The sequence below is a fragment of the Hevea brasiliensis genome, chromosome 1 (genome assembly GCF_030052815.1).
Source record: "Hevea brasiliensis isolate MT/VB/25A 57/8 chromosome 1, ASM3005281v1, whole genome shotgun sequence".
In the NCBI taxonomy this organism is placed as follows: Eukaryota; Viridiplantae; Streptophyta; class Magnoliopsida; order Malpighiales; family Euphorbiaceae; genus Hevea; species Hevea brasiliensis.
In genome coordinates this window covers 3,881,833-3,894,926 of record NC_079493.1, presented here as the reverse complement: position 1 = coordinate 3,894,926, position 13,094 = coordinate 3,881,833, and the positions used below count along the sequence as shown (strand labels likewise).

Here is a 13,094-nt window from a genome sequence, read left to right as displayed (position 1 = left end):
AATAAATTATAAGTACCTTTTAGTAATTTGTTCTAAAATTTTTTATTAAAATAAAATTTAATTTTAACTGGAACCAAACCATTTTTTTTATAAAACTCCATTTGATTCAAAATTGATTTTATATTTTTATTGATTTTAATTTTAAATTGAATCGATATGATTCAAATTTCAAATCGAACCTTGATCGAATCTACCTAGCCCTACCCCACCTGCAAGTCAATACTCAAAACCAGAAAGGCCTACATCAAACTAATAAATCATCACCACCTGCATCCAACAAACATTTATTATTGCTCTGTGTGAACAAAACCATAACTTCCCTTAAACGATAAACGAAGAAGAAGACCAAAAGAAAGAGAGAACCAAACACAACCATTGTCTTTCAGAGATGAGAAGTAGCAATCACTTGATAGGTTTACTAAACTTCTTAACTTTCTTGCTCTCAATACCAATTCTGGGTGGTGGGATATGGCTAAGCAGCAGAGCCAACAACACAGACTGCTTAAAATTCTTGCAGTGGCCACTGATCGTCATTGGGGTCTCTATTATGGTCATCTCTTTAGCTGGTTTCGCCGGCGCGTGTTATAGGAACACGTTCTTGATGTGGCTATACCTCTTTGTCATGTTCTTTATCATCGCAGCACTCATAGGGTTCATCATCTTTGCATATGCAGTGACAGATAAAGGGTCAGGGCGGCCGGTGACGAACAGAGGATATTTGGATTATTATCTGCAGGATTACTCAGGTTGGCTGGAGGAGCGTGTGGCTAGTGATAGTTACTGGAGCAAGATTAGTTCTTGTATTAGAGACTCAAAGATTTGTGCCAAGATGGGAGTCACCATTAATGGTGTCCCTGAAACTGCTGATATGTTTTATCAAAGGAAGCTTAGTCCTATTCAGGTATGTATTTTCTCTTATTTTTTCTTGCTTTCGTTAAGTTTTGTTTCATTTTATGCATGGTGGTGATGGCTTAAAAAGCTTCAGAGATTTCTCCTCCACTGTTTTCTTATGATTTTTGAGATATATATATATATATATATATATATATATATATATATATATATATATATATATACACTTAGTTTTCTCTAGCTTAAATGCTTGAAAATTGCTTTTCTAGTAAATATTTGTGGAAAAATTTTAAGAAATAAATAAATAAGTCTGATCTGAATGTTGATCTACTGTCCTCCGCTAACTTTTGGGTAAAATTAAATTTGATTTATTCAACTTTATGTTAATTCAATATTTATGTCTGAACGGAACATGTAGGTCATATTTATGTTAAAACATGAAGAATATATTATTTTATATTAATTTAAAATAAAAATTTTATACTATACATAAGATTTGAATTTTTTTTTTGAATTAAATTTTAAAGTAAAGTTAAATTAAATTTATTTTCTTAAAATAAAATATGATGTTCTATAGGATTTTTTTGTTTTTAAAATAGTAGTTTGTAGCTTGAAAAGTTTGAAATTTGGGGTTAATTAGAATAATATTATTTGGAGTGTTTGATTGATAATTTATTGAGTAATACTAATAATGATTGCTTATCCTCATCACCAAATTAAATGAAGTGATGCTTCAAAAAATTCAAATCTATCTTTGAATAATTATTAGGGGGCCATGTGAGATGGGAAGATGGCCCCCGTCCATGGCGGTTTGTCCGGCATGACCATTGCTGCTGGTTGGCTTTTCTTTTCAAAATTGTCCATATCCCACCATTTCTTTTGATAATTATTATTATTATAATAATTATTTAATTTGGAAGTGGATTAAAACGATCGTCGTTTTTATTTTGAATTTGGAGGGAGCAAACTAGTTTAAGTAAGGGAAAGAGGTCTCCCTTTTTTAGCAAATTTTATTGACATAGCCACTGCTTAGGATTGTTAAGATATATTAATATATGCACACTTGTCCCTTTCTTCTTTTTACCCCTAGCATCCAACTTATACAGAGAAGTGGTGGGTTTGCTTTTTTAGCTTTAACCTGGACAAATTCCTGTATGATAGAATAGAATATGCGTATCCCTTTTCTCCTTTTCTCTTTTGGCTGCATAATATATATGTATATATAATTCAAGCCAGACAAGCAGACCCAGCAACCAGCCGATTCTGGTTCAAATTGATTTGGAATTATCAGTTCACAGTTCATCAAAAGGATGACCTTGAACTAATCCGGAACTCCCCAGAGGTTTGATTCCTGTTTAAGTCCCAATTAGAATTTCGATTTGATTCGACACAGTTTAAATTTAACAATTTAAAATTTTTTTAAATAAAAAAATTGGTTTGACCCAAAATCAAACTGGATGGTTTCGGTTCAATTCTAATCCTAATCCTATTCATTCACAATTTAAGTCAAATTGGATTTGACCGATTTTGATTCTAAACCGATCCATGGCCGGGTCTACAGACAAGACTTCACAAGAGATCTGGAATCCTCTATGCTTTCTTGCCTTTTCTCAACTACCAAACATATTAAATAGCTTCAGATTTTAATTGATGCCCACTCCCATCTTCCATGCTCCTGCACATGCTTCCAATAAAGTCTTACTATTATTTAATTTACAATAAGGTTATCTACTTTGAGATATTTGGGTCTCATATTCCTAAAGAAATACATGGTCTGGGGTTTGTTTTCACACAAACAGCATGTCACCTAATGAATCAAGAAAAGGAGACCTGGAAAAAAAAAGGGAGAAAAAAGCACACTGAATGAGGTATGAATATGATCAGGAAAATCTTCAATAAAGATATGCATCAATCAATAATTAAGACTTTATGCTTATCTTTTAATGAATAGACAACATATAGGTCAGGCTAGGTGTGGCCTATTGTGATTGGTATGGATGAGGAAGTGGACAAGGGATGCAACTTCGCTTGCTCAAAACAAGCTAGTTATTAGGACCCACATCAATAGTCTTCATCAAGATCAAATCAAAAAGCCAATGACCATACCTTTTGCTATAAAACAAACTCAGAAATTGTTTCTATGCTATTGTTTACTGCAATATAACCAAATAAATTTTTACCTCTGTTTTGTGTAGTCTGGTTGCTGCAAGCCTCCTACTGACTGCGGTTTCACCTATGTGAATGAAACTGCATGGACATATGGAGGAGGGGTTGTTTACAACACTGACTGTAACAACTGGAGTAATGATCAACAGCAGCTGTGTTATTCTTGCAACTCTTGCAAGGCTGGAGTGCTTGGCAGCCTGAGAAAAAGCTGGAGGAAGGTGTCAGTAATTAACATCATTGTATTAATCATCCTAGTCATTGTTTATGTGATAGGCTGTGCAGCCTTCAGGAACAATCGCCGGATAGATAATGATGAACCCTACGGTGAAGCAAGGATGACAAAGGCACAACCTAGTAGAATCCATCTCTAAATGAAGTGAAATTTATGTTTGGATGCTTGGTATGTTAAGGATGTATTTTATGGTTCTGATGATCTTATTTAGGACTGGTAATCTTTGACTTAAGTACACTTAATAGTGTTGTAAATTAGAAGATTGAGCAATGAAAAATCTTTTTCTTCTACATATGTTTGTATATGCAAATTGAATTGACATCAATAGTAAAGCATGGAAACAGTTACATTAAGCTCTGCATGATAAAAGACTATTATCAAAATCGCAAACAATGATTTCATAGCTTTAGAAGATGCTAATAAAATTTCCCACAAGCTTATAACTTGATTTCACAGAAGTTAAAAGCAATGAGTAGGCAAATTGGGAGCACCTCAGATTTAGATTGATATTATTTCGAGAATTTGCTAATTACAATATTTGAATGATAACCGATCACATATATTCCCCAATATATATATATATATATTTTTTCAACTTCATAATTGTCACAAACAAAAGGGCATACATTTTTTAAGATGTGTTGATACCAATGAGAGTGGACTACAAGTTACAAGAACAACGTGGTGCTAACTTGTGTCATTAGTTTTATTCCCTTGAAAGTAGAGGGAAACTTACTAATGCGAATGACTTCTAGGAACGAGAAATTGATGCTTCCATATGAAATGACATGCAATGTGCACATAATAATTTAATTTCCTTCGTTACAATCCATGCAATTGCATGCTTCCCATCTCACATGCAGGTTGTCAAAACTGTAATTAGTGAATATAGAAGAGTGAATGAGCAGTATCAGATTTTAACTTCCTCTAATCTATGAAAACTTGACATTATTCCTTTCCATGTGTAAATGAAGAGATCATCTGCCCAAGAAAGACGAATAACAGAAACCATGTTCATGCCCTTGAATCTCAGGGATACTTGGTGATCTGGGAGTACAAAGCTTTAAATGTCAGTTGTGTATCCTTCACAATAAAAATTTCACCATTACTGTTGGAAAAAGCACGATTGAGAGACATTAATTAATAAAAGAAAAAAAAAATCCTACATGTATTTTCAAGTTCGCCCTATTAAATCAAGTTTCCTAATAATGCACAATGCAGAAATATATAACTAGCCTTAGAAACACGAAGTAATTGTTTTATCCAATCTGAGACAGAATTAAGTGCGCATTCTCATTAGTAAATTTGCTCTATCCAAAAGAACAATATCCTCCTTGGAAACCCTTGGTTTGTGTTTACATTTCCTACATAAATCTTTCAAAATATGGTGCATTTGAGCAATCAAAATAACACACAGATTTTATACACTTCCAAGATTTTAACCTTTCTAACAGTTAAAAAATATAATAACTTTATGCAAGGGGGAAAAATAGCACTAAACATGGAAGACATTAAATCATTTCAGCTGCAACCAGAACAGTAAAAATCATCATAGACAGTAGACACTCAGAATATAAACATTGCCATTTCATGTACTAACCAAGTGTCCAATGAATAACAATTCGTTTTGTAGAAAGACTATATGGCTGATGGATAAAAGAAGCCAAAGCTTTTAATAGACCAGATGATTATATTATGAATGGTTAAACAATAGTGGGAAGTAAAACCTATGATTTTAAACTGCATCTTACGTGGTTTCTTTTTCAGTGATTATCTGATCTTCATGTCTTTGTTCAGGACTCCATCTCGTGACTCTCTGCTTTTTAATAGAGAATTTCTCTAAACACGATGGAGAGACAGAACCATGACCATTTTTGTTGATGCTAAGTAAGAACTAACAATATTTTTGCAACACTTCCACAAAGTCGAATTGTGGAACGAAAATCAGACGACACGCTCAATCTTCCATTCACATCACCATCATCTTCTAATATAACAAGCACAGCATATTTAGAATGAACCAAAGATGGATGATGACAGTATGCAACAAAGTCTACACCATACTGGGATCCTGACCTCACTATCCAATTTTTCATTCGAAGATGAAAATAAGCCTTGTAAAAATCAGGGAAGATTGCCCTTTTGGACTTCATGTATGGCCATAACTCAACAGCATTCTTATGATAATTATCTTCACCTACAATCTTGAGGCATTTTAGAGAATAGCATAAATAAAAGGCTTCCTCCAAACCCATTTGAAACCACTGCTTATCCTTCTCAGCTGTGGTAATAGGTAGGCCAAAACATGCATGAGTGAGAAGTTCAATCTGTTCTGTTTCCACTGCAAAAAGCTCACTGCATCCAGAGAGTAACCCATGAGCATCTACTTGGATTAGAGACGCACAAAGCTGTGAAACAATCTACATAGGATCTGCAAGAGATTTGTCTTCTGAGCCCTCCCCTTTCCTTCTTAGTTACCTTCAAATAATTAAAGGAGCAATACGGGTTCAAAATCAATGTTCTAGTAAATTCCTTTATACTATATTAGACAAATCATGTAAGATGAATCACAAATACTGAGACTATTGAAGATAAATACACTAACCAGTTACCATACATAAATAAAATTCAAGGAAAAGGAATATTATCTCCATAAAAATGTCTGCAAAGATTCATGCACACATATTTCAATCATGAAGGATTTTGGTCTTCTTAAGAACTTAGGCAAATTATGAACCAGGTAGAAAACCAGAAAGAACAAACTGCCTTTAAATGGCAGAAAAAGTTTGACATATGGACACAAAACAAATAAAAAAAAATAAAGATATTATCCTAAAATTTGAAAATATATAAGAATTATTCATCCACATTTTTGGGTTGAGCTTATTCCATTTTGGCATAGGCTTAACCTCCTAAATCAAAAACCGGAAAAGGAAAAAAAAAGGAAGAAGAACAATGAACAAAAATTAATCAAAACAAATGGAAAGTAAAGATCCATAGCATTTATATTGACACAATGTTTTTAGGAATCAATAACAGTAAATCACTCTATGGAACAGAAAAAAAATGAAATATTAAATGATAGAGCAAAACCTGGACCAAATTTCCAAGAATCTCCAATTTCCAAAGCTTAGTATTTCTGGGACAAACTCAGTAACAGAAAGCACAAAGAAGCTAATTTTCCAGGCAGAAGCAAAAAATCAATATCTGTCTGCCTGAGGTTCCAAGCGGTGGACGCAATTGAAGATTACATAAATCTTGAAATATATCAGGAAGTGATGAAGGTCTCGCAGCGATTGGGATTGTAGTCAACAGAGTGTACTTGTCGCATTTACTCTTTAGAGGAAGCTTAGGGGACTCTGCCATTCTGTGGTGTTGTCGAAAAGCTTAATAATCAGCAACAGCAGCGCCAGAAGAGAGAATCAAGAGACTTGGACCAGGCAAGGTCATAGACATCATCGGCAGTGCTTAAGGAGACGAGTCCAGAGAGAGGAAGGGACATGCGTGAATGAATAATAATAATAATTTTTTTTTAATTATAAGAACTAGTTTCCTATAATAAATTTTAAATTATATATTTAAAAAAAAAATTTAGAAAACAAAAGGCTTGAAGAAGAATAATTCCTGGTTCTAAGTTTTCTCCATAGAGCAATAGAGGGTCAACATGGTTTCTCCATGCTCTTTCTTCTTTGTCGACTTTGGAAGTGTCGGTTCAGTTTGGTTCAGGAAATGGGAATTCTCGGAACGAAACCGAATTTGGGTTTTTTGCTCGAAACCAGAACAGGAACTGAAGTCAATTGGCACCGAATCAAACCAAATCTCTATTTTTGATTCAATTCAGTTTGGTTCTTAATTCGAGTTCTGGTTCGGGATTGAGTTGCTGGCATCATTCCATCTTCCAACTAAAGAAAACAAAATTTAAAGAAAAAAATTTTGCCATGAATAGCGTTCCTATCTAAAGGATGGCCAATGGTGTACTGATCTCACACAAATCACACTTCATTACTTCCAAATCACACAAATCTTACTAAAATCAAGTGAAAAACAACCACAATTGCGCAATTTCACCAATTGCAATCACAATACCACCATTTACTTTTAAAAAAGGAAAGGAGAATCATGATAAATGCAACTGAACTCGTTGTTTTCGCCAAAGTCAGTCCACATACGAAAGGCAAAAGAAAAAAACTGCGTAAAGATCAGCAGCGGCACAAAGAGAGAGTCAGGCCACGGCAGCAGCTTGGCACTTCTGCTGGAACCGGAAGTGATCGTATGAAAGAAAAGACATTTGGCGGCAGCGGGAAAGAGAGGTAGGTTTTAAATTCAGTAAAGGGTTTGGATGAAAGTATTATTTTAAAATTGTTTATTAACAGATTTTCAAATTTAATTTCAATATAAAATTAAATTAATTAAATTTTCTTAAATATAAATACCCTTCAAATTTTATATAAAATATAATTTAAAACATTTGTGATTATAAATTATTAAGAAAATTTAATTTTTGGTAAAAATTAAAATTATACAAAAATAATAAAATCTTGAATTCAAGTTTTAATTAACGTTAAGGCCCTATTTGACAAAAATTTTTTAAAGTAGTTTCATATTTTGATCAGAATCAAAACACTACTTCTCTCATTTATATTGTTTCATAGGTATTTATACTAGTATTTAGAACTATGTAAATGATTAACCATTAACGGTTAATATCTAACAGCTAACAACTAATAAAACAGCTGACAGCTATTAAAACAGCTAACAACTACTAGACCAGCTAATATTGCATAATAACGATAAAAAAAAAATTCTAAATTACATAAAACAATAATAATCAAATCTAGTAAAAACACAAGATTCTTATTTACATTACAATAAAATTATATTTTACAGGACGTAATTTCTAAAAATTGAATAGAAAAAGTAATAACCGAATCAGTAAAAACACAAGATTCTTATTTGCATTACAATAAAATTATACTTGCCAGGACCCTGCTGCCTACTGCACTATCTTATTGAGAAGACTTACTGAGGGTAGAAACCAGCAGGGCAGAGATGTTATTCTGTTATACAGCTGCTCGTTTTCAGACACCAGCTCACAACAGCATCAACATATAGAACTAGCTTCACAAACGTGTAAATTGCAAACTGATAATAGTCTAAATAAAATCAAACTCCATAAGGAGCTTTATAGAATTATACTTCACTCCATCAAAGTTATAGAGTGGAACTGCTCGAATCCCTCTTCTTAACTCGAACACGGGAAGGCATGTTTGACCTGCAAAGTCATCCTTCTCGGACATGTCATAGTCATAAACTTCAATACGCAGCAGAGCCAGTTCTGGAACAGTTAGTGGGAACTTAAATTCCTCATTCCACACAGGCATCCAATTGTTCATCTGTGTCTCTGTCTCCTTCATTACAGTATCTGCAGGGACCCCAGCAATCCCTACCTGCACAGAGAAAAATACAAATCCCATTTGATTATCATTAATTTCAACAACTTGCATTACGTAAAATTGCCTGGCAGAGGAATTGAGCATAATGAAACCATCATGCTAGACATGCTTAATGATGGTATCTCTAACAAGTAGATAATAGCAAAGACATCACTGTCATGGCAAAAAGGCTATAATTACAGCACACCAAAAATGAGAATGCCAAACAGTCCAGACTTGATCAGAATTTAGTAATTCATAAACAAAATGGTTTAGTAATGCATAAAAAAATGTAGTACATTTTCCATAATAATTCATAAGAAAATAAAGAAGAGGGAGAAGATATCTACGTACCCTAACATAAAAATCTGGTGAGGAAAATGCATCAAAACTTTTGCCCTGGAAATCATTGAACCATCCTTCCCCCATATATACTTTCACCTATTGAGATAAAAAAAAAAAAAAAAGAAAGACAATTATCCATTGAGAAAAAGTAAAAGCAAAACAAACAAATGAGCTCTAAAAGGGCAGTTAGCAGAAGTCCCAAAACACATCATCTAATCAATCACCCTGCCTACCGAGCACTCACCTTCAATATTGTCTTCACGGGCAACTCGACTCTAGGATTGAACACGTCACCATGTGGGCTCGATTTCAACAGAAAATCTGGTTTCTTCACATAGCCACACCCACCATTGGCTCTGAACATTCCACGCATTAACCAAAGTGATTTTCCATGTCCCTGCCAATGATAAATCTGCTTGTAAGTAAATCAAAAGGGCCATGCTTCAACAAAATTAACAATAAAAAATTAAATAAAAAACCACTAACATATTTAATGCATCCATCAACCAGTGTCATAAAAGCTACTCATCAAAGCCTTCATTACAAGTTCTTCTGAAATAATCAATGGCACAAAGAAAGATAGAGACATACAATCTACGGCGTAAATAGTACTATTTATTTCATCAATTGATTCATGAAACAAGCCATTAGGCCATACTGTTAGGCATTGGAATGATGTAAACACCCATACACTGCTTCAGCTTCTTCTCAAGGTTGTATGACAAGAATTTTAAACTAGATAAGGATTACGAACACAAACCTGCATGTTAAAAGCAACCATTTGAGCTCCATGCGTCCACCCAATTAGTGGGTTGTAGTTGGACGAGTTAATACGAATACCCTTTGGGTACACTCTAAGTATATTTCGTTGGGTAAACCTACAATGCGAGAATCATCAGACCTTGCAGAGCTTGGTTGTGTAGTGATGCAATTACAGATGACTTATGGAAAATTATATGCATGAGAAATTTGTAAGGAAGTACACAAGCTGACAAATAGTATGACATGACAGACATGGCTAGCACAGTAGTTGAAAAATGAATGGAGGACAGGATAAAGCCTAAGCAGAGGAACTACTAAAGATGGCTGTGAAATTCATTCAACTAATTCCAGCTCCAAACACCACTTCAACAATGGCTATTGTATTGTTGAAGATCAATGAATGCATAAGTAGGTACTCTTATGTCTGCACTCAGTAATGCCATCCTGTCTGTCTCTAATCAGTCATATCAATGACACTTCATGAAACAAAAACATGCACAGTTCAACAACTGGAAAAGGTATGACTACCTAAAATGAAATTCATAAATATTCATTAGCACCTGACAATTTCTTTTCCATAAGTTTCTGCAGCTTTTTCAAGTTGTGGCTCACTTAAGCTAAGTCGCCTCACTTTCTCTGGATCCACTTTCAGGCATTCTTCTAGTCCACCTTTAGGCTTCCCAGCATGAATAGCAATTAATTGTTTATACTCTGGTACTACATTTCGCGTTGACCTCATAATTCCTTTGTCCGCATCTTCCTCATCATCGCTATCTTCATCCAAATCATTCTGCAAAAAGAAGACAAGTGAGAAGCAAATTAGAAAATTCAGCACGCAAAAAATTTAATGCTCTTCTCCACACACCTTGTCACCAGCTTGAATGTGACCTTTAAGGTCAGTGGTTTCTTTCCCATAAGCTTCTTCACTATCCCTATGCTTAGTTTCTTTGGCCTCGAGGTATTCCTTTGGTGGTTTGGTTGATATGATGATACGTTTCTTCAAAAATTCTGGGGAGGGAAATTCCTTTAAGCATTCTGAGCCAGGGGAAAACAGGATGTCTCCAAATGTTTGAGTGATCATCTAGAGATTATTCAAAGTATAATAAATCATTAGTCCATAAGAGCATCAAATCCCCACAAAATAACGGACTCACCTCAGCCACTTTAGCCTGAAGATCTGGAGTAAGGTGGTCTTCTAGAGTTATAATAACTGGATAATCAGATGCAGTAAAGGCATGCTCCTGGATAGACCTCAAACACTTGATAAGTTCCACAGGTGCTGTCAGTGTCCTACATGAAGTAAACAGGATGGCTTGTTAAAAGACAATGCATGGATAAATACATGATTCACTACTATTTTGAAGTTTATAGAAATTTCTCAGAATTCATTATGAAAAAAGTCAAATCACCTGAAAGTTGATTTCTCAAATGACACTATTATAAAGTATAAGAATTTAATAAAAAGCAACCATTGATCCTTCTTCAATTTTGATTAATGAAAACATTGTTCAATTTTGTGCATTGAGAAATGAAGAGGGGAATATTCAAACTCAAAAAAAATCTACAACTCAGTACTTACTATGATTTGAATCAGCAAATCAAGACCAAACATAAAAATATAAAGTAAAAAATTTACTCTCTAATCACTTTTGCAACAATTTTTAATTCTATTTTGATTTCCTTTTGAGTGGTAATTGCATGTCATCATTGGCATAACTACATACCTCCCATGAAGAACCTCCACATTATCCTTATTGGAATTAGGCCATATATCCAATTCAATCACTCTCACACCACTCTGCAAAGCATCTATGATGGGGACATCACTGCAGTCACTACTAAGTTGATTCCCAGTTAGATATGAATTGTGCCCAGTAAATATGAAATAGTGCGACAGAGGAGCAGTCATATCATGGTGAACCTGAAACGCAAGGAATCTCACCAAAAAAATTGAAAAAGAGAAGAAGATTCCAGTTCTGAAAAATTAAATAAAACAGGAACTAGACAGACAGCTACAGTTCACTCAGTTTTATTCAATTCAACTATTGACCAAAAGAAAATATTAATAAATAATAAACTACATGAACTTAGATCAACCAAAGAAGACACCTAAAGGGAAAGAACAATAGTGACAAAAAGAAAGAAGAAAGGCAATAATTAGTAACTTCATTTCAATCTTCCCGTTTACTTCTAGTTAACAACTGCACTAAAAACAGACCAGATCCACCTCAATATTCAAAACTATAGCACATAATCAGGCTAGAATATCATTGATCTTCCAATATTACAGAAAAAAAATTGAACATATGCAAACTTATAAGCTATGCAAAAACAGATTCAAGCATAACATGGGATTTTGTTCCACTAATTGTGATTTACTAAAGAGATGTAAAATAAGAAATTCATCAGTTCTAGTGGGCAAATTAACAGTTTGACTACTGCACATTAAGTTTTCCCCCTAAAAACAACAAAGTCTCAATCTTGATTTCCTTTTCCACATTAGGAAAGAATCCAACACTCTAAGGAAGAAACCAAACAAAAACCTGACTAGGCGACATCTATAATAATCCAAACAAAACCAAAACCAAGGGGAAAAAAGAAATCGATCAAACACCCAAATTTTGGCCACCAAATGAAAGGAGAGATAAAATTACCCCACGTTTAAGATCGAGAGGAGGGTTAATATCGCCGAAAAGGTATTTGAAAAAAGCCTCGAAATTGAGACCAAGTTGGAGCTCGTGGAGATGATAAAAGATGTCCTGAGCGTCGCCTGTGGTAGCCTTATCTTCCTTTTGGACCTCAACGAGGAACCTGCGTAGATGATCAATGGTCATGATACCATTGTCTGAGTACCGTTCAAACAATGCCTTGATCTCCTCCGGCGCCACCGCAACCGCCATACTGAACCGCTGGTGGAAGCAGAATAAGCAGAGTCTATAATTGAACACCTGCCATTACACAAATCGAAATGAGCCAAAATCGGCGAAGAAAATAAACTAACAGTTACAGCCTTACGGGTTTCTGAAGTTCCAGAAGAAGAAGAACGGTTTTTTGCTGTTATCGTCAGCCTTCAATGCTTTTCAAATCAGTTGAAAATAGACAAAAGAATGACATTAGACTTTAAAATATTATATTACAATAAAATATTTAAATTCTTTAAAATGTAAAAAATAGTTAATTTTTTTAACAAAAACATAAATTTATCAAAATAAATTCATTTAAATTAAAATTAAAAGTTCATGAAAAATATTTTTTATATTTTACATTTTTTTAAGACATTCAATAACATGTGTTCTGAAAAATAT

At 34.1% G+C, this 13,094-nt stretch overlaps 2 protein-coding genes and 1 pseudogene across 2 annotated transcripts; 1 reads left to right on the top strand and 2 right to left on the bottom strand.

Annotated features, from left to right (window-relative positions):
• The first annotated feature begins 261 nt into the window (after positions 1 to 261).
• Positions 262 to 3,540, top strand: LOC110671213 (tetraspanin-3). The gene is made up of 2 exons (XM_021833620.2): positions 262 to 901; positions 3,048 to 3,540. Exons 1-2 carry the CDS (start codon positions 389 to 391, stop codon positions 3,387 to 3,389), a joined length of 855 nt encoding a protein of 284 aa, XP_021689312.2. The 5' UTR covers positions 262 to 388; the 3' UTR covers positions 3,390 to 3,540.
• A 63-nt stretch (positions 3,541 to 3,603) lies between these two features.
• LOC110671220 (tRNA-splicing endonuclease subunit Sen2-1-like) lies at positions 3,604 to 6,616 on the bottom strand (annotated as a pseudogene).
• Positions 6,617 to 8,085: 1,469 nt separating this feature from the next.
• On the bottom strand, positions 8,086 to 12,958 carry LOC110671197 (phosphoinositide phospholipase C 2). Its single transcript, XM_021833594.2, has 10 exons — positions 12,805 to 12,958; positions 12,444 to 12,737; positions 11,514 to 11,710; positions 10,944 to 11,079; positions 10,655 to 10,870; positions 10,350 to 10,579; positions 9,788 to 9,905; positions 9,272 to 9,424; positions 9,037 to 9,123; positions 8,086 to 8,697 (listed from the first exon to the last, which is right to left on the bottom strand). The coding sequence occupies exons 2-10, from the start codon at positions 12,687 to 12,689 to the stop codon at positions 8,404 to 8,406; spliced, it is 1,677 nt and encodes a 558-aa protein (XP_021689286.2). The 5' UTR covers positions 12,690 to 12,737; positions 12,805 to 12,958; the 3' UTR covers positions 8,086 to 8,403.
• Between the last annotated feature and the right edge of the window lie 136 nt (positions 12,959 to 13,094).